This window comes from Desmodus rotundus, chromosome 1 (assembly GCF_022682495.2).
Source record: "Desmodus rotundus isolate HL8 chromosome 1, HLdesRot8A.1, whole genome shotgun sequence".
In the NCBI taxonomy this organism is placed as follows: Eukaryota; Metazoa; Chordata; class Mammalia; order Chiroptera; family Phyllostomidae; genus Desmodus; species Desmodus rotundus.
The window spans coordinates 7,109,955-7,133,632 of record NC_071387.1 but is presented as its reverse complement, the minus strand read 5'-3'; the positions used below and the strand labels follow the sequence as shown (position 1 = coordinate 7,133,632).

Below are 23,678 nucleotides of genomic sequence, written 5' to 3'. Positions count from 1 at the left end.
CACTTGGCCTCCTGTCTCTGGTCTCACCCCTCACCACAGCCAGAGAGATCTTCCTAATAAACAAACTTGACTGTGGCACTGCACTGTTTAAATGCTCCCATGGCTCCCCACTGCCCTCAGGTTCAAGTCCACAATCCTCATCTAGTTCCACAGTGCCCTGTGGTCAGTTGCCTTCCCACACCTGTGGCCATGCACTTGCTCTGATCCAGCCATATATGCTTGCAATGGATCAAGGTCTTTCCTGCCTCAGGACCTTTGCACATCCAGTGATCCTCATGCCCCCTGTCACAGGCCACAACCACTTTGAGATTCAAAAGCCCACAGATCTAGTTGAACCCCCACAGAGTACTAACATCATCCCCATTTTCCAGATGGAGAAACTGAGGCCCTGAGAACCACCATGTAGCTCCTGAAAGTAAGCCCCCAAACCATGCCAGCCACCTCCAGAATTTATCAGCAGCCAAGAGGAAGCACCTGGCTGCCCCTCTGCTGTAACAGGAGGGTGCAGGCGGCTCAGACAAGAGGGCAAGCCAAGGAGAAGAATGGGCCAGTACAGCAGGGAGCAAAGGCCCTGAAGTCACACTGAATGCATTCAAAACAGTGTGGCCACTCACACGCTTGTGGCGTAAGACAGAACGTTCGACCTATCCGAACCTCAGTTTTCTCAGCGGGAAAGTGGGGCTACATGATAACACCTCCCTCGGAGGCACACTGTGAGTGTTCAGGAAGGACAGGTGGGAGCGCCTGCACGTGTGTGGTGGAGACTCAGTGAAGGGCGTGTGCCACCCTCCCCTGGTGTTTCCGTGGAGCCGTGCAAGTCCAGACCAGCTCATCTCAGACTAGCCTCCCCCTAGATTAGGCTGCTGGGGCCTGGGAACCATCCCTGCCCTGCTCTCGGTTTCGGGTTTTGTTTCCCAGCCTTTCCTTTGGAAAAAGCCCAGCGTCCTCCCTGCTAGAAGAAGGCAGGAGGGGGCTGTTCATGCCTTGGCCTGGATTCCCCAGGGAAGCCATGTGCAGAAATGACAAGAGCCTGGGGCTTGGAGTCTGGCTGATCTAGGTTCGAATCCAGGACCTGACACTTAGGGTGCCATGTGACCCCGGGTAAGTGACTTTGCCTCTCGGAGGTACTGATTTCTTCACCTGTTAAAAAGTCTTGTGGTTTCTACCTCGAGGATATACTGGAGGTGGATGGAGGGACTGGGATGAGAGAAGATTCTGGAAGTGCTTTCCCCAGTGTACAGACAGTGATTCCTCTTGCGGAGGGACTGAAGACGGGGGAGAGGCACAAGTTTACAACAGGAGTTACCAACACAAATGCCCCCGGCAAACTGGAGAGGGCAGATGGCTGGCCTGGGGCGGGGGGGCGTTGGGCTAAATCTGGGGGGAAGGCACAGTTCAGTCCCAGAGTACCAACACCCAGTTGCATGAGGGTCTACGATTGGGTCTACGATTATTCAGGAGAAAAAAATCCATATTTGCATGTAAAAATCTCATGAATAAAGCATGGTAAGGAATATATACTGTATGACTCCATTTATATAAAATTCGGAAACAGACAAAACTCATGTATGGTGATAGGAACCAGGGCAGTGTTCTCCCACAGGAAGGCTGGGCAGTTAATGGCTGGGGGTGGGCAGAAGGAGAGATTCCAGGGGGCCAGAAACACTCTCGTGATCTGGGTGTTGGGGGCCAAAGTGTAATGTTATGTTTGTACACTTCTCTATATGCATATTAGACTTTGACAGAAATACTAAAATCATTTTAGAACAAATAAATCAAGACTGTAGTGCCAGGAAGAGAGACAGCCAGCATGGGCCAAACCAAACAGTCCTGCCAGAGGCAACCCGGGCGCCGGACAGACCCCTGCGACAGGGGCTTGGGTGCTCCTGGCCGCCGACACCCTGGACTGGCTCTTCACCCTTACAGATGGCTCCTGCTTCCCAAGCCGCACAGGAGGAACACCCATCCCTCCCCACCCCGAGGGCCTGTCCAGGGAGGGCCGGGAGCCACATCTCTGTCAGCCCGTCTCCTAGGCACATACTTCTGAGCTCAAGTTCTGGAGAACAGTTCTGCCCTGACACTGAAGCGGTCAAGTGCCGCCCCAAAACCTCACCCTTATCTGTGATTCATTTTACTTCACCAAGAATACCCAGAGTACAGGAATCAAAAGGCAGCCGAAAAGCCTTCCTAGAATCTGGAATTCACCGAGCCTGCCTCCCAGCCCACAACTCCATATAGCAAACCCCAAGGTTGCAGGTCCAACAGGCAAGCGTCCAGTCCCCAGAGCCCATGAGCCCTGTTCACAGGGGTGGTGGGCCACAGTGAGACTGCCCGGGGCTGCCCCTCTGCCTGGTCTGGACATCTTGGTTTTATTTTTATTTTCACTCTCATTCTCTTCTTTCTGAGGGCCAACAGAAGGCGCACACGCCTCCTATATAGAGCGGCGCTAGCCAAAACAAATGCACGTCAGATGCATTTATTTGCAAAGACACTCATAAAAACTTTACTAGACACCAAATAATTACAGGAAGGGGCGAACCTCCAACTCCGCTGATCCCCAGCATTCTGAAGTGGATTGAAGATAAAGATCAAATAGACAGGCGTTCTCATCACACCCAGCCAGCACCCCCTTCCCAGCCTGGACCCTCCCGACGAAGGCCAATGAACTTTCTTGCTTTTGTGAATTTGCGTTCAATTCATATAAAATGTCTTTCTGTGAGTTATTTTTAGTCTCCTAATGGGGCTTTTATGACTCCAAATTTCATCCCCGGCCGTCTCTTTGTTCTGGCTCAAGTCCTCTACCAGGGAAGCCCCTGGTTGTAGATGGGCTGTTGAAATAACCCAGCCCCTCCACTTGGTAAGAAATGCAAAAATTCTTGAGGAAAGTGCCCTTTTAAAATGTGCATATATATAAGTGGCATCTTGAGAGCCCCACACAGCTGGTTTTGATGCAATGTGCTGCACCTCTAATTCTGTTCCCCACCAAGGGTCCAGCTTGGGCAGCCCTGGCCTGGGGCTCCACAGGCTATCTGTGCAGGAAGCCTGGGCACTGCCTGGGGCAGGGGGCGGTCTCCCAGGCCCCGCCCACAGCGGCTGGGATCCGAATCTCACGTGCCCTGAAGGAACATAGTTGGCTAAATTCAGTGTGGTCTGCTTCTCCTTGGGCTCTGGTTGGAGGAGAGCTGCGATTTCCCCAAGTCCTGGGAACTCTCTTTCATTCAATTATTTGCCAATGCCAAATATTTATAGAGGCCCACTATGTGCCAGGCACTTTGGTGAGCATTTACATGGTGTCCCCTCCACAACCTTGGAGGATAAATGCTATCCGTATGCCCACTCTAGAGATGAGGAGGCTGAGGTGCAGAGAGAGAGAGCAGGACTTTCCTGAGGTCCCACAGCCAGATGCTGACCCATAGCTGGGTGACTCCCAGAGACATGCTCCTGACCACTCCTAAGCCCTGCCTGGCCAGTGGAAGACCTCAGCCCTGGCCCACCTGCCCGGGGCACTGTCCCCCGCTAAGCACCAGGCCGGAGCTGGCTGCACTCTTTGGATCTAAGGGAGCCCAGGCTCCTGACCCACCAGGGAGGAATCTCATGATTCCTGAGGACCCAGACCTTGCGCTGAAAGGTCGTGGGTCTGCGGCCAGAGACCCCACCAGCTGGTGGAGGGTGGCGCCAAGCTGCAGAGAACAGAGGAAGCGGGCGGTGCTCGACCTCGCACACAGCCTGCGTCACAGTCACCCACGTAGCACCTCACCAGCCAGCTCTGCCTAACACCCTATCCCCTGCCTCCTCTGCCACCAGCCTAGAAAAGCCCAGAAGGGAGAGAGCCTGCTCCCAGCCCTGAGTCAGAGGGATGGCAGCTTGGACCTCTCTCCATTCACTCCTCTCTTTGGACCTCCACCCAGCTCAGGGTCTCTGAGTTCGCCAAAAGCACAAGACCACAGACACTCTTCCCTGGGCTGTGGGGAGGTGAGGGAAGGGTTACTTATTGCACACAGCCACCTCTTTGCTAGCTGAGAAGGGGCCTGAGCCTTTGACCACAAGTGCTGGCGCCAAGCACCCCTAGGTCTAAGGTGGGAAGCGTGGGGACCTCTCCCAGCGCCACCCAGCTCCACTTCCAGCACTCCCAGTTCTCCGGACCTGGGGCTGCCTCCCTGGAAGAGCAATTCCCAACCCAGGTCATGGCTTGGAGCAGTTTGGGTTCAGTCTGGCTGCAGCTCATGGATCTGAGTGCCTTTCCAGCAGAATGCAATCGTGGACCCGTGCAGCTCTTCATCTGCACCTTCGTTCCTCACGGCACTGGCCCCGGCAGCACCCTACGCTCCATCCGGGCCCAGGATCCTGGCCTCTAGCTAGGATTGTAAACTGAGAGGGGACCCCGGCGATAGGCTCTGGTCAGAAAGCACAGGGGAGAGGGGGATGCACCAGGCTCCGTGCGGGGGGGCGGTGTGGAGCACAGGCCGCTGGTAGCTCTGGCATGTGGGGAGGGGTTCAAGGCCCCAAGAAAAGGAGCAAGGGGGACTGGGGAGGGCTCAGTGAAGATGGAGCATCCACGGGATTTGGGAAGCCCAGACGCCCACCTCGGAGCTTGTCTCTCTGGTTTTGCTTCTTCCCAAGCGATCCCGCACAGCCAAATGGGTCTTCCCTTAGGTGAAGAAAAGCTGAAGCTTTTTCTGCCGCTGAAGGCTGAAGTCCGAGCCACAGAGAATCCCCCATCGGCCAGGGCCAGAGCACCTCATCGTGGGTCCAGAGTCGCTCAGGCCAATCGGCGGCTACCGGATGCCCCCCGCTGCTGTGGGGGAAAGCAAGGCGTCGCTGCCCACGGGCTGTGTCCGACTCCGGGCCTAGGCCCGGGTTCTAGCACACGGTCGGTCACATCCTCAACAGGGGACTAGGTCTGGAGGCGCAAGAGTTGCGAATGTGCTCGAGAGAGACCCGGGCCCCTGCGCAGCTGTGTGCGAAGGATCCGGGACCACAGACTCGGCCGGGGAAACGAGTGACCCGGGCAGTAGGGACAAAGGACAAGGAACCGGACCTATAGGGTGACCCAGAGCGGGGGTGGGCGAGTGGACAGTGAACAGAAAGAACGGAGAGAGGGAACTCCAGGTTTCTGCACCAAGCAGCCCGCCTCTCAGACAAGAGAGGGCAGCCCTCGCCCGAGTCCCGCCGCACGCACCTCGGCAGCTGCGGGGCGCCTCTGAGCGCCACCCGTGGCCCTCCCAACGTCTGCTATGGTGGTGCTGGCTGTGACGCCGGCAAGGGCGCGAAGTGACCTGCCAAAATTCTGTGTGCCCCAGGATACGCCAGCCACCCGCACCCGAAGGGGCAGCCGGCACGACCCCCCCCCCCCCCCCCCCCCCGCGCAGAGCGCCAGCCAGCCGGTGGCCCCGGGGATGCGACTTGCACACGGCCGGCCGCCCGCCCGACTCAGCTCTTGACGCTTGGCCGAGGGTCAGAGAAGTGTAAGCGGCCCCCACTCAGCCGAAAGGGAGAAGAGAAGTGCGGAGAGGAAGAGGCCGGGCACAGGGAAGGGGTTAGTGAGAGACGGGGGAGGGGGATGGGACGCTGCACCGGGAGTCTGGGGTCCCGGGTGGGTCTGCAGGGACTGTGATGGGAGAGGATTTCCAAGTGCGCTCTGCAGAAGACAGGGGTTCGGACCTGGAACCAGGACCCTCTCGCCTCCTCGCCCGGCAGCAGGTGCAGGCACGTAGCGCTACCAGCAGAGGGCAGAATATGCCCGATCGGTCAGACGGCCCCGCGCCCAGCTGTGCGCGGCCGCGCGGCCCGCTCTTCCTGGCGGCTGCCGGCCCCCGCCCCAGATACCAGGAGAAGGCAGCCCTGGCCCAACCTCGGTAGACCAAGGCCTGGGGTTTGGGAGGACCGAGGATCAAGGGCCGTAGGAGAAAAACTCCACACCCACTCATCCACTGTCCTGGATATAGACCCAAAGAAACCGAGAAATACACGGAGACAGAGAGACACACACACACATACACCCCAACACCCCCCCCCAAACTCTGGGATACCCGAGCACGCAGAAACATTCAGAAACTCGGAGACCCCCCACACACAAAGGTGACAAGACGACACAGACACAGAAAAGGATCCCAGACACAATACAGAGGCTGAGAGACGACGCACAAAGGCAAACGTGCCCGCAGAGTGACACAGGCGCAGGGATACACACAAAGACCTCCAAAACCACGGAAGAAACAGAGGCACGGAAGGACCCTCAGATTCCCGCACAAACACACACACGAGGATGCAGGGAAATCAGACTCAGGCTCACACATTCGGCGCCCAGGAAGTCCGGGGACACAGAGATACTACTGTATTATGTGCACAGAAACACGGGTACACCCGCACGCGAGAGCCTCCGAGGCCAGACCCTGGACAAGCGCAGGCACACACGGACACACACGCGGGTACTGGGGTGGGGCGTGAGGCCCTAATCCCCCACAAAGCCGGGCCCCTCCGCGGGGCCCCACGGCACAGGGGGCCACTTCTGACCAAGCCTCCCGCAGGCTCCAAATCCGATCCGCCCTCTCGCCTCCAGCGGGGTCAGGGGACCCGCCTCCCTTGCCCTCCGCCCCCGCCCCGCTCCGCGCCGCTGCCCCGCTCCTCCAGAGAAGCCAGGACCGCCCCGCCACAGCTCGCGGGGTCAGCCCGCGCCCGCCCCAAGGCGGCTCCCCTCTGCTCCCCGGCGAGCCGCGCCTCCGTGGGGCCCCAGAAGCCGAAGACACAGCCGGTGCCGGCGCAATGCGCTGTAGCCCGACGCGGCGGCCTGAGCGGCGAGCGCGGGTGCCAGGCCCAGCGGGTGTCGGGCCTCGCGGGCTCCGGAATCGGCCGCTTGGTCTCGCCGGCTTTCTGCTCCCCGGTGCAGAGGCCCACTTCGTCCAGCCTCTCGCGGCGCTGTCCCTGCCGGGCGCGGCCCACGGACCCCTGGCCGGGTCCCTCCACCGCCAAAGGTTGCCTAATCCAGCGTCCAATCCGGTTTCCTTCCAGCGGCGGAACGCACGTCGTCCCGGACTTTCGGCCCGGACCTGGAGCCAACAGCCCCTGCCCTTGTTCCTCACTCCAACTCCTTCGAGGCCGGGTTCCCGTCCATTGCCCCCAACCCTACCCGGGGACCCCCTTGCCCAGACCTACTCGTCCTCTGAACTTCCCGTCGTGTGAACCCGGCCTCGCCTTCCTCCCCCGTCCAGTGTCCCCTATTCTTGATCCTGGGGCCCCTCCACGACGTTCGCTCACTTCTCCCCCCAACCTCTGCCACGTCTGAACGCTTCCCGGACCCCACACCCCGATTCCGGGGCCCACCCCCCTCTCCATGGGCCAGGGCCCCCTTTGGCACGTCCTGGGCCAGCAGCCGTCCCCTCCTGCAAGTCCACGTCCCTCGGGCCCGGTAGTCAGCTCTCTCCGAGGACCAAACCCTCCCCGGGACGGCGCCGCGGCCCGGGGACGCCAGCTCAGCCCGGTGCGACCTACCTCGGCCGACAGTCTGGGTCCCCGGCCGGCGCCGTCCGCTGGTGCAGCCGCTGCGCTCCCCGCGGTCCGCGCAGTCTGGCCGCGTTCGGGGCCACTGCTCTCAGCGCTGGAGCTTTACAAAATATTAATAATAAAGAAGGCAAGAAAGAAAAAAGAAAGCCTTCATTCCCCAACTCCCAAATCAATTTTTCAAGGGGGTGGGGTAGAAGAATTTGTTTGGAGGGCAACCCAAACTTATGAGAGGGGCCAGCAGGGCGTTCGTCCTGGCCGGGCCTCCGGAGCCGGTGCCCTGAGCCAGGCGCCGCGAGGGGCGCAAGCTGGGGGCGCGGGGAGCCCTCCTGCAGGGAGGGGGGGCGGCGACGGCACTATTTGACGTGGAGCCGCCGGCTCATCCCGGCGCAGGGATACGAGGCGCTCCAATGAGTTCAAATGTCAGGAAGTTTGAGGAGGGGTGAGGCGGCTCCCGGCCGGAGTATCCCTCCGCCGCCAGCCCCAGCTCTAAACCGAGCGGCTCCTCGGGCGCACCATGGCACTGGAGTAGCGCGGGGAGCGCGCCGGGAGCCCCGCGGCCCGCTGCGCCCCGCCCGGGACCCCGCTGCGCCGCCCGCGCCCCCCCCGCAGCCCGCGGGGCCGCCCCTGCACCCCCGCCCCCTCCCCCGCCTGCCGCCGCCGCAGCCACCGCCGCCGCCGCCGCGGCCGCCGTCTCCTCCCCGCGGCTCCGTCTGCCGCCGCCGCCGCAACCCGGCTCCGGGGCTGACAAGCAGGTGACAGAGGAGCCGGCGCGCGTGGGTGCGAGTGCCCGGGAGAGCGCGGCGCGGACTGCAGCCGCCCCGGCCCGCCAGCACGACGCCGGGACTCGGGTCCAGCGCGTCGCCGCTGCACGCTCGCCGGGGGCAACCGGCGGCCCCAGCCGCAGCCCCAACCCCGCGGGTCCCGCGCCTCCCCCGCGCCGCGGCCGCGGCAGCGGCGGCCGCGAGCGGGCCGGCGGGCGGCCGGGCGAGCACCCTGGCTGGCGGGGCCCGCGGCGCGCCCCGCGTCCCATGGATATAGCAACAGGTCCCGAGTCGCTGGAGAGGTGCTTCCCTCGCGGGCAAACGGACTGCGCCAAGATGTTGGACGGCATCAAGATGGAGGAACACGCCCTGCGCCCCGGACCCGCCACTCTGGGGGTGCTGCTGGGTGAGTGCGGGGTCGGGACGCCCGAGTGGCCACGAGCAGGGGACAGGGGCCTCGTCCCGAGGTGGAAGTAGGCGTCTAGACCAACTGATAAAGGAAGTGGTTTGCAGGACATGGGGATGTCGGGGGACACAGAAAACTTCTGGAGTGATCACCAGAGGGACAACAAGCTAGACAGCCATCCTGTGGGGACAGAGGGATGCAGGGACATCACCTAGGAGGACGAAAGACAGGACAGCTCCAGCCTCCACCCCCGCATCTTCATCCGGCCTTGGATCTAGAGATGCCATTCTGGGCGGGAGATAGGAGGCGGGTTGCAGGGGCGACGGAAGACCCAAGCAGTCACCTGGGCAAGCTTGGGAGTAGTGCCAGGTCGCTTGGGGAGGGGGAGCTTCTAAAAGAAAAATGTCCCCTGAGTCACCCAAATCACAGATTTGGGGGAGTCCGAGGACAGAAGACCACGTATGCCACTGTGGGGCGTGTCAGCCAGCGAGCGCCCCAGCCTCACCTCGCCTGTCTCGGTCCCAGCCCGCTACCCCGCGCTGTACTCGTTCTCTTACGTATTAAATACCAAGCGCTGGATCTCCGGAGAAGGGGAGAGCGCAGCGCCGAGCCCAGGCTCGAGGCCCGCGGCCTTTGGGCGGCGGAGTCCGCCGACTAGGACGAACTAGCTGAGGCTGCCCGGCCCTTGGCGTGGCGGGTATTGCTCCAGGGCTGCCCTCGCCCTTGGAGCCCGGGCTGCGGGCACCGAGCGGCCGGGACGCGGGGCCCGGGCTTGTGGGCGCTAACGGCCCGGCTCTCGCCCTGTGCGCTGCAGGCTCCGACTGCCCGCATCCCGCCGTCTGCGAGGGCTGCCAGCGGCCCATCTCCGACCGCTTCCTGATGCGAGTCAACGAGTCGTCCTGGCACGAGGAGTGTTTGCAGTGCGCGGCGTGTCAGCAAGCCCTCACCACCAGCTGCTACTTCCGGGATCGGAAACTCTACTGCAAACAAGACTACCAACAGTAAGCGCCTCTAGTCCTCCTCCTTCCCCGCCGCCCTGCGCTCGAGCCTGGCCGCCCCCTGCCAGGCCGGGCCCACGTCCGCCCTGCAGCCGGCTCTGTGCGCCGCTGGGCCATTCCGCTCCGAGGGCTCCGCGGGCTGCGCGTCTCCAGCAGGAGCGAACCATCCCAGCCCGGACAACACTAGTGGGGTGGCTGCGAGCCTCCGGCAGCTCCTAGTTGCTGCCTTTTGTCCGGAAAACCTTCGCTGGGCCGCTGAGTTGGGGTACAGGACAAGGCCCTGGGCCGACTGGGGGATGGATGCCGCTGTCCTGGGAGGCCTGAATTGAGGACCAAGAATTGATTTCCAAACGAAGGCAGTGCTTTAGGGAGTCAGGCCCTGGTGGTGTGCTTCTCCAGCCCAAAGACTGGGTTTGTAGGGGCTTGGGGTTCCTGGAGCAAGGAGGTGGAGAGCAGGGGTGCTGAACTGCCTGAGCAGCCCCCCCCATGCCCCTTTGCTGCCAAGCGCCCTGCTGCAATTTTAGTCCCTGTTGGAGAGAAAAGGATGTCCATCCTCCCCAAACCGTTCCATGCGGGAATTTTGCACTTACGATTTTCTTTGGCTGGAGAAGCTGTCTAGGAAGAGGACCAAGAGGTGGCAAACCACAATCTGGGGCTCCCCCTTGGGAGTGGGAAACTGACCAAAACAGCCATCCCCAGCAGGCTCTCTGCTTTGCAAAGTATGTGTTGGGGAGGGGGTGGTCTGCTCTGCCCTGGTGTAGTTCAAGCTTGAGAGTTGAGGCCGGAGGCTATGGGTTGAGTTCTACCTGCTGACGTTTTTAGCTGAGACTGTGAATTTGTCTGGTAAGGGGCTTGGGGCAGATATTAGTAGATGCGCCTTCCCCCCACCCCCAGTCTGGGTTTCGTGCCTGGCAGCATGATTGAGAAGGAGGCAGAGAGGCACAACAGCCAAAAGAGGAGTGTGGGGATCCCTAGGGCAGCGTTGTGGAGGCAAGCGGGTGCCTGTGACAACTTTCTAGTGAGGCCGGGAAAACTCCTTCAGATGGAGCTGCACGGTGGGTAGGCTGCTCAGGTGGTTGGGGGCTCAGTGGGGACTGTGTGTGCCCACGCCCCTGGGAAAAGGCTGGGCTGCCAGTGCCTGGTGATCCGAGCAGCTTACCTGCTCTACCCAGGGACTCTAAATCCAGGCCCTGGTGGGAATCGGAGCAGCTGGCGTGCCCCTCCACTGCTTGGCTGAGGCCAGAGCCCTCAGGAGGGCATCAGGTTCTACTCTGGAAGGCTCTAGCTGAGCCCCACACTAGGGCCTAATCTGGCTGAGCTCCCCTGGTCTGGGGGCCTAGCAGGAGCTGGTTTTGTGCCTTGCTCTTTTTGCCGGCTGGGGGCTCTGAGGGCAGGAGCTGGGGTCAGGTTCCCAGAGTCAGCTCTTTCACTGGTCTGGGAGCCCAGCTGAGGCCTCCCCCTCTGTCTGGAGAGCCCCCGGGTTGGGCACACTGCCGTTGATCGCTTTTGACTCGTGCCCTGGGCTGATGGGGTTCTAGTTTCAGGAGGTGAGGCTGCCAGTCAGCTCCGCCACAGGCAGGCGTAGAGACGCACAGATGAAATGGGGAAAGTGGTTTGGAGCAAGCGTGGTCGGCAGCTCTGGGCCAGCCTGGGGAGCAGCCCCTCGGCTAGGCTCAGCAGCATGCCGCCCACCCACGTCCCGCCCGTCCTGCAGCCCTCACTGCTCTGCCTGCCCAACCTGAGCGGGGCCCTGGCAGTTCTACTTCCCACTCAGCTCAGCCACCAGCCTGGTCGACTCAACACGTGGGGGCAGGAGGCTCAGGAACCTGGAAATGGGCCTCCGGGTCTTTCGTGCAGGTTTCTGAAATTGTTGTGCACGTTGGCAATGCTCCTCCCAACCTCTAGTACCAATCTGCGCGTTCTGCCCCCCAGCCCTCACCCCCAGTCCAGTCATTGCTGGAGCTGCTTTTTAAAACAAGGAGAGGATGATACCCCTGCTTCTTCAGAGCACAGAACTGTGAAGTCACCAAATCTGAACTGGATGTTGCCCCTTAGAGCTGAGGGACCAGCCCCTTCATTTTACAAAACAATTAAACATTTGCGATTGCTTTGTCAAAGGTATATTTGTTTTAAAAAGAAAAAAGGCGCCCTAGAGTTTTCTTCTTCACTGCAGTAGGGGTGTGCTTGCGAGTGAATTTTGGAAGAGGGTGAATCTCAGGTCCCGAGTCTGGGTCCTGCAGGGCCGTAGCCTCGGGGCGCGGGCATCATTCAGCGCCCTCGAGGTGCCTCCTCCTCCCTGACCTCCTCTTTCTTCCAGTAACGCCAATTAGCTACCTGCACAAGGCGGGCTGGTCGGGAGCCGAGGAGGGGTTGTTAGAAAGACAGTCCTGGGCACAAACTCCCGGGGCAGGTCTCGCTTCAGCGTTTCTCAGGGGCAGTTAGTGCAGCCAGGCAAGCAGGGGCTCACAGGAAAGCAGTGTGCTTTGCACAATACAAATAGATTTCACGATTTATTTTTTTTCTTTGAGGATCGCAGAGGCATATTTATTGCATCTGTGCGTAAATGCTTTCAGACGAGAATCCAGGCAAGTGGGCACAGAAACGTGCCTTCTTGGTTTTGTCTTGTGTGTGTGACGGCGGTGTTGGGAAATTAGCAGTCCCCCCACCACGGTAACTTTTGGAAAACGTGTCCTCCCAGCAAGGAGCAGCGGGGCTCGGTTCTTAGAAAGAGGTGGCTATTTTTATTAAGCTCTCTTTCTCCACTCGATTTGTTTTCAAAGATCCTGGGCACCTAGAAGGGTAGCATTTATTTTACGCACCACGGGGGTAATTAATTGACATTCGGACGAATTTAATAGCATTTGATAAAAATCCACGGCAAGCGCTGCACTGGCAAAAAGAGCAGGGCGGGGGGCGGGGGGGCATGGCATTTGTCATTTTCACGCATAACTCGAAAGTCTCCTTTTTCTCCTACGCTTTTTTGGGGGGCCTCCTTCTAAGGAAAAAAACCCAGAAGCATCGGATTGTTCTGTGCCCGAGGCTCTGGCCCCTCAGCAGCCGGAGCACTTCGGACAGAAAACCCGGCTAGAAACCGGGAGGAGATGCGGCCTCCAAACGCGAAATCAAGAGCACCCCTCTCCCTCCTCCACCGGAGAACACACGGAAAAATGACAACATGCCGTCCCCCAGTTTTTTTTCTTGGCGGTTTGGCCAAACAGAATTATGTAACTCTTTTCTTGCCGTCTGTCGCTCGTCTGGAAAGGGTTTGTATCCTGAGGAGGTGGCGAATTCCTGGAGGAGGCTCCGGAAGGGGGGAGGGTTGGCGGGAGAGTCCAAAAATCTGTCACAAAATGGAGTCTGATCGCTTGTAAGACAGCTCCGAGGTCTGGCGACCCGAGACTCGTCGGCGTGCGAGCGGGAGCCTGCGTGCGCCGAAAGACGCCAGGCTCCCGCCGGAGCCGTGCACCCAGTCCGGGCTGGCGGCGCCCTTCTGCCAGCGGGGCCCGCCCGGGCGCCCTCGCCTCTCCGCCGCAGTTGCAGGGCCCCGCTGAGCCTGCGAGGATCCCCTTGGGCTCGCCTGCCCAGGTAGGGTGCGCCCACCTCGGCAGGAGGGGGACAGCGAGGCTTTGATTGAGTTTCACAAAAAGCCGTCAGAGTCCCGGGGTGATTTTTTTCTTTTTTTAATTTACCCCAGCTGGCTGCACGGAGCTCCAGTGGCCCAACCCCGCTCTTCCCAGCACATTCCTTTCCTTGGAAGTGTTTACACCGGGAAAGGCCTTCCTGGGAGGCTCACCTCCCCTCCGAGCACCCGCGGCGGCAGGGCCCGGGTGTGGTGCAGGGGAAGAGCAGAGTCGGGCCGTCTTTTCTGGCTGCTGCATCTCCCAGCTCGGGAGGCCTCCCATAGGCCTTCCTGCAGAGTGCCAGTTACCAGCAGGACCCCCCTCCTCCGGTGGGTACCCCAGCTGGCATAGTCCTCATCCCACTCATTCAGGGCTGCGGACACCCCTGTCCCCAGCCTGGGGTAAGGGCCTGTCTGAGGAAATGGATCTCTTTGGAAGGAAGAGACATCGCATTGCCTTATAAAAAGGCCTCCATAGTGCCCTCCTGGGGGATCTGAGGGCTGAAGGGCTCACTCTGCCAGCCCAAGCCTGGGGACCCTCTGGCCCCTGGGAGGGCACCTCTCCATTGAACCTCAGCACCTTGGCTGCAGGCGGAAGGGCAAGCAAAGGCCTTCCTGAGGCTGCAGTCGTCTGCTGAACGGAGGCATTATTCAAAGCTGACTCCTGGCTCACCCTGTATTCCCCAGGCCCTGGGCTGGAGTAGCCTAATTTGTTGGCCGGTGTTTTTCTCCAGTGGGGGAAGCAGGTTGTGAGGATCTCCTCTGGGGTATGTGATTAGTGGCCCTCGGCTACCTCCCTCCCTGTCCAGCGGAGCCAGGTTAAGGACCACACAGCCCTGACACCTACCTGAGCCTCTTCTGTAAAATGGGGGCATGCCCACCTGGGAGAAAGTATTCTTATAAGGATTCGAGATAATGTGGCCCTGAGGACCTGGCATCTTGTTGCCTGGAAATTATTGCTGTTACTCGTACCACCTTCAGCGTGGCAAGGAATGCCTTGTCTTCGAGGACACGCACCCAACTAACTGCCCATGGGCTCCGCGTCAGAGAGAGGTGCAGCTAGAATGTAGGGCTTGTGTGAGCCTCTATTCAGGGACGATGGGGCGTACCTGGCACCGCTGGGAAAACCATTCCCTTTGCATGGGACACTGTGAGGGTCCTGCCTCCCTCAGTGATGAAAAGAGCTTTAGACGCTGAGGCAGACCTGGGTTCACATCCCAGCCCCAGCACTCAGCAGCTGTGCAACCCTAGCCAGGTGGCTGCCTATCTCTTGAGCCCTGGCTTCTCCATCAGCAAGCTGGGGATGATGATGTCACTTCTAGGGAGTGGTAAGGAGTACACGGGGCACCTGGTGGGGCTTCAGTGAGTGCTCTATATTCCGTGGGGTCCAGAGAGGCAGGAAAACTTCTGATTGTAGGGGTAACAGATGCCAACTGTGCATCATCAGGAAGGGCAGACGGTGGAGTGGGGCTGGATGTGATGCTGACCTATTTCTCCTTGGGAGCCGAGGTGGGTGGGTGTTGGACCAGAGCAAACACCTTTCCACTGGGGAACAATTAGCATCTGCAGGGTCTAGTTTGGAAAAGCATTCTCAATATTATCATTTCACATTTGGACAACTGTTCATGCTTATTGCTTTTGTGATTCAAGTGACTGAAAATAAAGCTCAGCCAACATCTCTGAGGCTGAGGGGGATACAGAAAAGGGGGCATATGGGGGAGAGATCTAGGGATCTGTGTGTTTCTCAGAAAGGAGATGAGATTTAAAAGATCACCAGCCCATGCCATCAGAAGGCTCCTCCAGCCCAGGGAGGTTTTTTTGGTCCAAGATGGGCTGGCAGAGCCTCCCCAGAGAACTTCCTCTATCCTGCGGCTATGAGATTTTTAAAACAAAAAAGTTGGGGGGGGGACCAGTCCTACTTTGGCATTAGTTAGGCTGAGGAATGGAGGATACTCTCAATGACATGAGTTATAACTTCCAATTTGTTGGACACCACAGTCAGGCCTCAGCTTCAGGGGAGGGAGGAAGAGCGGGGATGGTCCATTCATCCAAGGAGCCTGGGCAGGCTGTCGGTCAGTTGGGGGTGCAAGAGGACCCTAGGCCCTTGGCTCTCTGGCTTACCCAGCCCTCTCCAACCCCTAGATTCTGCACTGATGGCAGCAAGGAGCAAAACCAAAATTATATGTATATATGTATTTTGTCGCTGCAGTCAGGAGTGGGGAGGCGGTGGTGGGGAGGGGAGGGCCAGGCTGAAAACCATATTTGAAAAAGTTGATTCACAAGGCAGAGGAAGCAGAGTGGCAGACGTTTGCCATTTCATCGGCCGGCTGGTGCTCTCCATTCATGTCATAAATGTCTCCTGTCATTTGAAGCCAAAAGCAACATGATTTGGTTCCCCGGTGGCCTATAGGGTTTTCTCCCCCCCTTTTTTTTGTAGTAAATGTTTATTTGTTAATAATATACTTTAAACAGCCTAGCCTTGACCTCAAGTCTCCTGAAGCATCCATCTTCTGTCCAAAAAATCTTTCAAAGTGTGTGTAGTTTTGGGGGGAAGGTGTAACTGACGGGGCAGTGAAGGGCCTGTGTTTGCTTTAACTACTGCTGCGTGGTGGAGTGGTGGGGTATAAGGGGCCACTGTGCTCCGAATGGCAACTTTCTTGGGTTTCAGGCCTGGCTGACAGCACTTCCTCGCTGCCCTGTACCTTTGCTTCTCCTGATCAGTACAAATAAATTTCTGCGTGGGCCCTTCCTTTGTTATTCCCGGGGCAGTATTCCATCCATTTCTGTTCAGGTTCTTGACTGGCAGCTGCTGGACCTGCCTGGTGGCCCCTGGGGCCCTGAGGGGGGTGAGGGGGAGTGTAGGGGTTCAGAGGATGTACGTGGACGTTAGGGGTGGGGGGAGGGCTTTGTCTCCATCGGGAGCCTGGCTCAGATAGGCCTGGACCCAGAGTGCTGGCCGCTGGCAGAGCACCTGGCGGGCCCTGCACTTGGTGAACTGGGGGAAGTGTCGTTGAAGGAAAAGCCCGGCTCCCGGAGTACGGTTCCAGAAGAAACAAAGATGTTTGCTTCCTGGCCTGCTGGTGCTGCAAGAGGTTTCCCTGGGAACTGCGAGGTGGGCTGCCAGCCTAGGCGGATTCTGAGGGCTGCCCAGAGCAACAGAGGTGCCCACCAGGACTGGCGGGAGTGAGGAACCCACCAAGCTGCTGGCCAGATGCAGAAAGCAGAGCTAGCGTGCAAGAACACAGGGTGGCCAGCCGGCAGCAGACCCCCACCCCGCCCCGCCCCCCAGGCGCCTCTGCTGAGCACGGCAGCAGCGGTGATGGGAGAGGAGGAGCAGCAGCGCTGGGCCGGGACGCGCTGGAGCTGGGTGTGACTGGCGTTCCCCTTCTCCTGCCTCCTGCTTTCCACAGGGACTCAGTGACTGTTGTCATGTGACTCCTGGATTGCCATAGTTACTGGGCAGTCGGTGTGTGGGGGCCCGCCCAGGCCCGCAGTGCGGAGCCTGTGGAGATGGAGAGGACCAAGGTACTCCGGGGCCACCTCCTCCAAATGGAGGTCCCCCTCCGTGGGGCACATTTTCTCAAAGGAAAGAGCAGGACTGCAAGGGCAGATCTGGGAAGGGAATGGCGCTGGCTCCCGCGACACAGGCCAAGGGCCTCTTCTGGAGCCTCAGTCTTCTCCTCTGTGAAATAGGGGTGACAATTCTCTGAGGATAAAGTGAAACAGATGCAAAGGTGCCAGCCTGCATTGGGCGCTCGGTCAATATATGTTTCCTTCCTGCCTGCCTGCCAGGAAAGTGAGCTGGAGACGCCCTGCTTGGCAGGAATGCATTGTCTGCTTTGCGTGGGAGGCCCAGAGAATGTAGCCTCCAGAACAGGCCTCCCCGAGGGGCCTCGCCTACCCGCCTGCTCCTCAGCCAGGTCTGGGGCCTGTGTTTTGAAATGTTCCCTTGAAAAGGGAATGGGGCAGGGCAGGCTGTCAGAAGCTGGTCCCTGGAGGTAGGCAGTCAGCTGCCTATGGAGGGACCCCCAGTACTACTGAGGCACTAGGTCTAGTTTTTCTCCAACAGGCCAGTGGAGATGTGAACTCTCAGGAACAGAGGCTTACTGACCCCAGGAGGACGGGCCACAGTGGTGCCTGTAGAAGGAAACGGAATTGTTCTTTCTTGCGTGCCTGCGGGTGTGTATTGACCTCTATCACTCTAGCTCCATGCAGAGATGAGGAAACTGAGGCCGAAGGAGTTAAGTAACTTACCCCCAGGTCCAGAGTTATTCTGTAGCAAATTTTCTCCCGGGCGGGGCTAACTCCCAAAACTGGTGGCATCCCTAAATCCCATTCCACCTCCCGGAAGACCCAGATTCCCACCCTGGAGAGTTAGGATTCTCCCTGGAGCGCCCACCCTGGAAGCTGTAGGGCAATAAGCGCCCTAGGGTTGGGAGGGTCATTGCCCTCTTCACGCCAGAATGCCCTGTAGGGCCAGCCTTTGCTAGAGAAGGAAAAAGGTTAGAATAACTGCCTTTCTCTCCGTGGGAGAGCTTCCTTCGAGGCGCGGCACACGGACAGGAACTGCGGTCTCTCTCCGCGCCCTCCTCCAGGCCCACCTCTCAGAGGGGGTCCTGCTCCTCGTTCTCCTTTCCCCCCCGACTGGGGCAGTGCGGTGCACCGGCTCCTTGGCTCCCGGGCTGCTCGGGCCGAGCCACGGGCGCCAGCAGCGGTTGATGAATTTCGGTGTCACCAGGGGTTTAGCCCGGATTTGGGAACCGCGCGCTCTAATACGCGCACACGGTCCTGCCCTTTCTAAAGCGCAGCCCTTTCACCCAGCCGCTGATTTATGAAGGAACCCGATCCCAGGACGGGCTGGGCTGGAGCTGGGAGCCCGGGGCCCTGCGACAGCCTTCGTGCTCCTTCGTGTTTCAGGGGCCCTTGGCGGCTCCGGGTGCTCTCCTGGTCTAGACTTGGGGCGCCCTGGCGGGTGGGGCCTCCGTGGCTCCGCAGATGCCAGTCCCCAGGGAGCCGCTTAGACCCGCTAGAAGGGAGCGAGGTTGGCGGAGAGAGTTCGCATTTTCGTTGAGAATGAAGCAAAGCCGTTGCCCCTCCCCAGGCCCTTCCGCCGACCCCCTGGGGCAGGTCTAAAAGCAGCGAGTTTGGGGGGTTTGTTTATCGAGGGAACAGAAAATTGAAAAAAGAGTCTAAGACCTTTTTCCCGCCTGAGAAATGTGCAAAGTCCCTCCGCTCCTGGAGGCGGCCGGGCGGCCGGAAAGCCGAGCCCTGGGCGCGAAGGCTGGGCGACCCCAGCCCCCACCTCGCGCGCCCAGCCTCCGCGCGGCTGGAGGGTGGAATTTTTTCAGGTTTGGTTTGCAGGGGGGAAATGGGGTTGTATCAATCCACAAATATTTACTCTTAACAGACTTGTATCTGTGGAGATTTCGAACAAAGACAGTTTAGGGGGATTACAAAAACCTTAAACCCCGTTTTTCTCCCGGACTTGGCGCTTTAAATGCCAATTACAGGCAAGCCATATCCAACAGCAACGGGGGAGGCCGGCAGGGTCCGGACGGGGTTGGGGGGGCGAGTCCAGCCATTAAATGTAACTTTTCATTATGAAAAGGATTTCGCCGGTTTTATCTTCTAATAAGATTATGTCACGAACACAAGTACCTAGGATGGTGCTGAGTGACAGGACTCTGTCGTTTAATCAGAGGCTGCGCCGTTCAAACCGCGGGGCCCTTTGTCCAGCGGCGTGAACGACGGAAACTTGCCGTCCTAATCCCCTTATTCATGTCAAGCAGAGAAAAGAAGGCGAGCACCTTACAACCGTGTCCCCTCCACCCCTTCCGAGGGCAGGAGGAGGGGGGCTCCAGTCCTGTCACCCCCCTAGCCTGTCCTTTCTGAGCGCCTGGGTCTCCTTAGCCTGTCAAGCGTTGCAGTAGGGGGTGGGAGAGGGGGTTGCTTTACAGGAGCCTCAATTGTCAGCTTCTGGAAAATGGGGACAACAGCCCCACAAATAGAGGACACTTGTTGGGGGAATTTGTGTGTGTGTTCTTCCCAGGAAAGGTAGCCCTGGGCGTACACACCCACCATCCCCAATGAAGCAGAATCAACAAAAATTACGAAGCCGTGTGGAAATGCCAGGCTGGGGTCTTCCGCTGGGCGGATGTCGTTGGGTCACCGGGACCAATGTTCCTATGCTGGTATTCCTGCGAGTGTCTTGGGGATTGACCATTCCAGCTGCTCACTCAGCCCATTTCTTCTGAGGGTGAATCACTTTGTTCCTTCCCCCTCAAAAGTCCCCACCCCAGGAAACCCGCTTCTCCGCTGGGTGGTGGTGCCTTTATTCTCGACACCATGCCGCTTTCTCTACCCTTGTCCCACAGTTCGCAGGTATTTCCTGCTGCACCCAGGCCGCGCGGACCAGCCGAGTGCGCCGACCGGCCCCCTGACGAGGGCACCCAGCTCGAGCCAGGCTGCCTGCTTGAACAACGACAACTCCGGCCAGCCGAGCGGTCGCTGCAGGCGCAACTTTAGCTGCCTGCGTTCCCCTCTAGGCACAGCAGAGAGCCGCGGGCTTCAGAGAAGCTGCCCTGCTCAGGTCCTGGTCACTACGTCGGCTGAAAAAACCAAAAGCAAAACCAACACCCAGCAAATGAAACCCATGCGCCCCCACGGCTCCACTTTGCATCCCTCCAGAGGACCAGGCTGGCCACCTGTGGACCAGCGTCTGGGGTCTCAGGCAGAAGGCCCCAGAGTCATCAGAGCTGGAGGGGGTACTTCTGAGGAATTTGCCTCCAACATCCCCGGCTCTTCGGCATCCTTTTAAAGCTCTTAGGCTTTGGGCCGTGCTGGGGGCAGCCGCCCGGGGACCCCACTGTGCCCCGGGAGCGCCCTGGAGACGCCTGGCTGCACGCAGTCTCCTCCCTCTCTAGCCCAAGCTCCAGCATGGGGAGGATCGGGCTGAGAGCAGGGTGTCACCTCGTAAAAGCGACAGGCAAGGGCTGTTTTATGGGGAGGGAGAAGGGGCAGGAAGTGATGCTTCCATCTCTGGCCGAACTGGGACAGAGCCCCCGATGGAGGGAACCCTATCTGGGAGAGACAACTAGGGGGACAGAATAGGTCAGATACCCTGGGCCCGGGTCCGCAGCTTTTAGGCGTTGGGCAGGGACAGACCAGAGCTGAGAAGGGGACCAGCCTATGGACCAAGAACCAGAGCTCACCTCCCGCCTGTCCCCTCCTCTCCCAGAGCCCCCTCTGCAATCCCGGCCTCAGCCCACAGCCCCAGCTCTGCCTCCCAGGCGGGGGGCAGGGGAGAGACTTTCTCCCTCGAAACACTTGATACCAACTTTGTTTTTCTGGCAAGAAAAATAAGCCTTGTTTGGAAAGGGGGGGGGGTGGTCGAGTGAGCCAGGGAAGGAGCGAGCCTGAGGCAGAGCAAACTTTGCGGATTAGGTTTCAGAGCCTCCGCCCCACCCCCAGCCCCGCGGCGGTGATTTGTGTGCGGGGGTCTGTGACCCTGTGAGGCATCAAACGGCCCGCGGGAACCGGCCGAGTTCAGAGGGACAGTGGGCAGAGGGGCGTCCTAAGACAACGCAGATGGTTCATATCAGCCCTGCCGGGCCAAGCCCTGGGCTCCCAGCGTCTGCCCACCAGCCCAGGCTCCTGGGCAGGGAAGAGACCTGGGGTCTTCAGGGGAGGCCAGGGCATGAGCCGGAGCAGTAACAGGGAGCCAGGGACACCGCAGGCAATGCCCAGTGGGCCCCAGTGGAAAGGAGGCCAGTGACGGAGTTTCTCCACCGAGGTCTGGCCCAATCCAGGCAAGGAGCACCCTGACCCTTGTCTGCCTAGAGTAGCCTCTGAGCACCAACTGGTGGGAATGGAGACCCTTCAACCTCTGCCAAGTGGCCAGTGTGTATACCCCACCCCTGCCCAGGGGCAGCCCATGCTCCTTCTGCTCACGGTGCCCCTCCCCTGAAGACCCTTAATAGCATTTTTTTTTTTTCCCCAGCCAGGTGTCCTGCCTTCAGCCCGACTACTGTGATAGGTTTGGGAAGCCCTCACCTTCCTCTGACATTCATTCATCCATTCATTCATTCTACTACTGCGGTAGAGAACCTCTCCCTCCCTGCCCTGTTGAGCCCTGCTGCCGGGCTTGGGCTGACTCTGAAGGACTCTTCTTTCTCACTCCTCGCCCCAAGGGAAAGCTAAGAAGGAGGCTCACTCATACCTTGGCCCAGAGCCTTTCTTTGGGGGCAGGGCCCACAACAGCCTTGGCCTCTGAGCCTGCTGGCCCCTTCCCAGAGCTATTGACACCAACAGGCCCAGGCCTCCCTGCCCTGAGCTTTAGGCCCTGGCTTCTCCGTGGCATCCAAGAACTCTTTTTAGTGACCACAGCAAGAATGCAGCAGGGCCATGCCCACCACCATGCCGCCACTGCTTTCGAGTGTCCCAGTTGAAGGGCTCTTCCAGATCCTTGTAGAAATGGGAACACTAAGGCCCAGCTGTGGCCAGGACTTGCCCCAAAGCTCACTCACTTCGGGCAGAAACTCCCATGTGCTCACTGCCAGGTTTGGGGTTTTCTATGTGGCAACTGCAGAATTCTTTCGAGAACCCTCTCCTAAACTCTGGCTTTAGCAGTGGCCTGCTCTGTCCTCTTTGGACTGAGGTCACTGAGAGGAGAAGCTCCTTCGGCTGCTGAGAGGGGGTAGTAGATGAGCCTCCATAATGAAAATGATGTTTGAGAGCTTTTTGGGTAGCATGGGCCATGTGGGTTTAGGACTTCCATCTTCTAAATCTCGAACTGAGGGACAAGAGCCAGGTGAGCACAGTGCCATATCCCAGCATCCCTCCATCCTTCCGATGTCTGACACCCAGACACCATGGGCTTGGCCCTTCCCCTCTCCAGCAATCCAGGGGGAGGGCAGTGGTCTGCGGGGACCTCTCGGGGCTCCGTCTCCCAGGGTCCCTACCTCGGGGGAGCAGCGGCTGGGTCATCTGCACACGGAAGACACATCTGTCCTCCACATGTTGGAGGCCAAGCAGAGGACATGTGGTTTGGGACGTGTTATCTTAATCATATTAGCCAATCCTGAAATTGGGGGAAAAAAAAAAAAAGTTTGATATTGTTACAGTTTGGAAAAGATTCCCCAAAATCTACCGGGCGACAGGCAGCAGAGGCTGCTTGCAGCAGAGAGGTCTCCTTCAGCCGGGACCAGGACGCAGCCTCGGGAGTTCTCGGGCTGCTCGGGGGGCCTCGGAATCCCCGGGCTGCGAAACAGCACTTACCGCTCTCATTCTCCGGAGCAGAGATCTGAAGCAGAATTAATTACCTCTGCCTTGACTGATAGTTGTTCTGTTGGAGTATGGTTCTAATCCTTATTAACATTCTCTAAAGTCAGGCATGAAATATGACTTTTACAACACACTCTTTGGCATATGTTTTTCTTTCCCAGGATATTTTTCAGGCTATCTCCGCGCGCACTGCTGTTCATTATTTTTGCCGTAGGTCTGAAGTCGCCAGCCCCGCAGCCAGCCCCGCCCAGAGCTCAGCAGAGCGGGTGGAGGGTGGGCACGACACATCTCTGCTCGCGATGCAAATTGCTTCTGATTATGGAGCTTTGAATATTTTCCTCCATCGTGTTTTTATTAAAAACCCCAGCAGCATATTTACCCTTGATGGTGTCTTCATTTAGGTTAAAAAAAAAAAAGCGTGGGGTTCCCCTTGCTATGGCAGTATGTAAAGAAAATAATTCTTACGACCGCAGAATTACCATCCAAACCTGGTTCTAGTAAAGCTGGCCCTACTTTGACAAGCCCAGCAGGCTGGGCGCTTTTTTTCTGAGTGTTCCAGCTGCTGGGGAAACAGACCAGGGGGAAAGCCCACAGAAGCCTCTGTTCTGCAGGGGACTCAGGGTGTCTCTCAGGAGCTGACACTTCCCAAGTTTGTGAGCTGCAGAAGGGGGTCTGGCTGCAGGGGGCTTGCTGACAGGCAGGCCCAGCCCAGAGAGCACAGGGTGGTGGCAGCGACAGTAATGATCCCAGCAAACGCTTATTGAGCACTCGTGTTCATCAGGTGCTACTGCTGTAAGCACTTCCATTCTTTCCCTGAGCCATGACCTACATGCCATTATTATTTTCATTTTCGGAGAAGACAGCCGAGGCACAGAGACGTTGAGTAACTTGCCCCAGGTCACACAGCTAGGAAGTGGACCTAGGATTGGAGGGTAGGCATTCTGTCAGGAGAAAACCTCCAGCAATCTAGTGGGGGGGGGGGGGGGCGGGTACCAGCCCCTTGCTGAGTTCAGTTGCCCCCGTAGCTGTCGGGCCCCAGAGCTCACTCAACGTTATTTGCTGAATGAATGGCTCGTAATCAATGGCCAGTGTTCACTGCCTGCTGCCTGTGG

General features: G+C 58.9%; 2 protein-coding genes across 3 annotated transcripts in view; one reads left to right on the top strand and one right to left on the bottom strand.

The window, feature by feature from the left end:
* Positions 1 to 7,876: 7,876 nt before the first annotated feature.
* Positions 7,877 to 8,530, bottom strand: LOC139440391 (SKI family transcriptional corepressor 1-like). The gene has a single exon (XM_071220132.1). It carries the CDS (start codon positions 8,528 to 8,530, stop codon positions 7,877 to 7,879), a length of 654 nt encoding a protein of 217 aa, XP_071076233.1.
* LMX1B (LIM homeobox transcription factor 1 beta) overlaps positions 8,238 to 23,678 on the top strand; it is a 79,893-nt gene continuing 64,452 nt past the window's right edge. For both annotated transcript variants that reach the window (XM_024562201.3, XM_024562202.3), the window contains exons 1-2: positions 8,238 to 8,667; positions 9,482 to 9,668. In XM_024562201.3, coding sequence (XP_024417969.2) covers positions 8,529 to 8,667; positions 9,482 to 9,668 — 326 coding nt within the window. In that variant the 5' untranslated portion in view covers positions 8,238 to 8,528. The remainder of the gene's footprint in view (positions 8,668 to 9,481; positions 9,669 to 23,678) is intronic.

What these genes read in the sequence shown, in the direction of transcription:
- LOC139440391 (XM_071220132.1), bottom strand. Translation starts at nt 8,530, where the DNA reads ATGGGACGCGGGGCGCGCCGCGGGCCCCGCCAGCCAGGGTGCTCGCCC.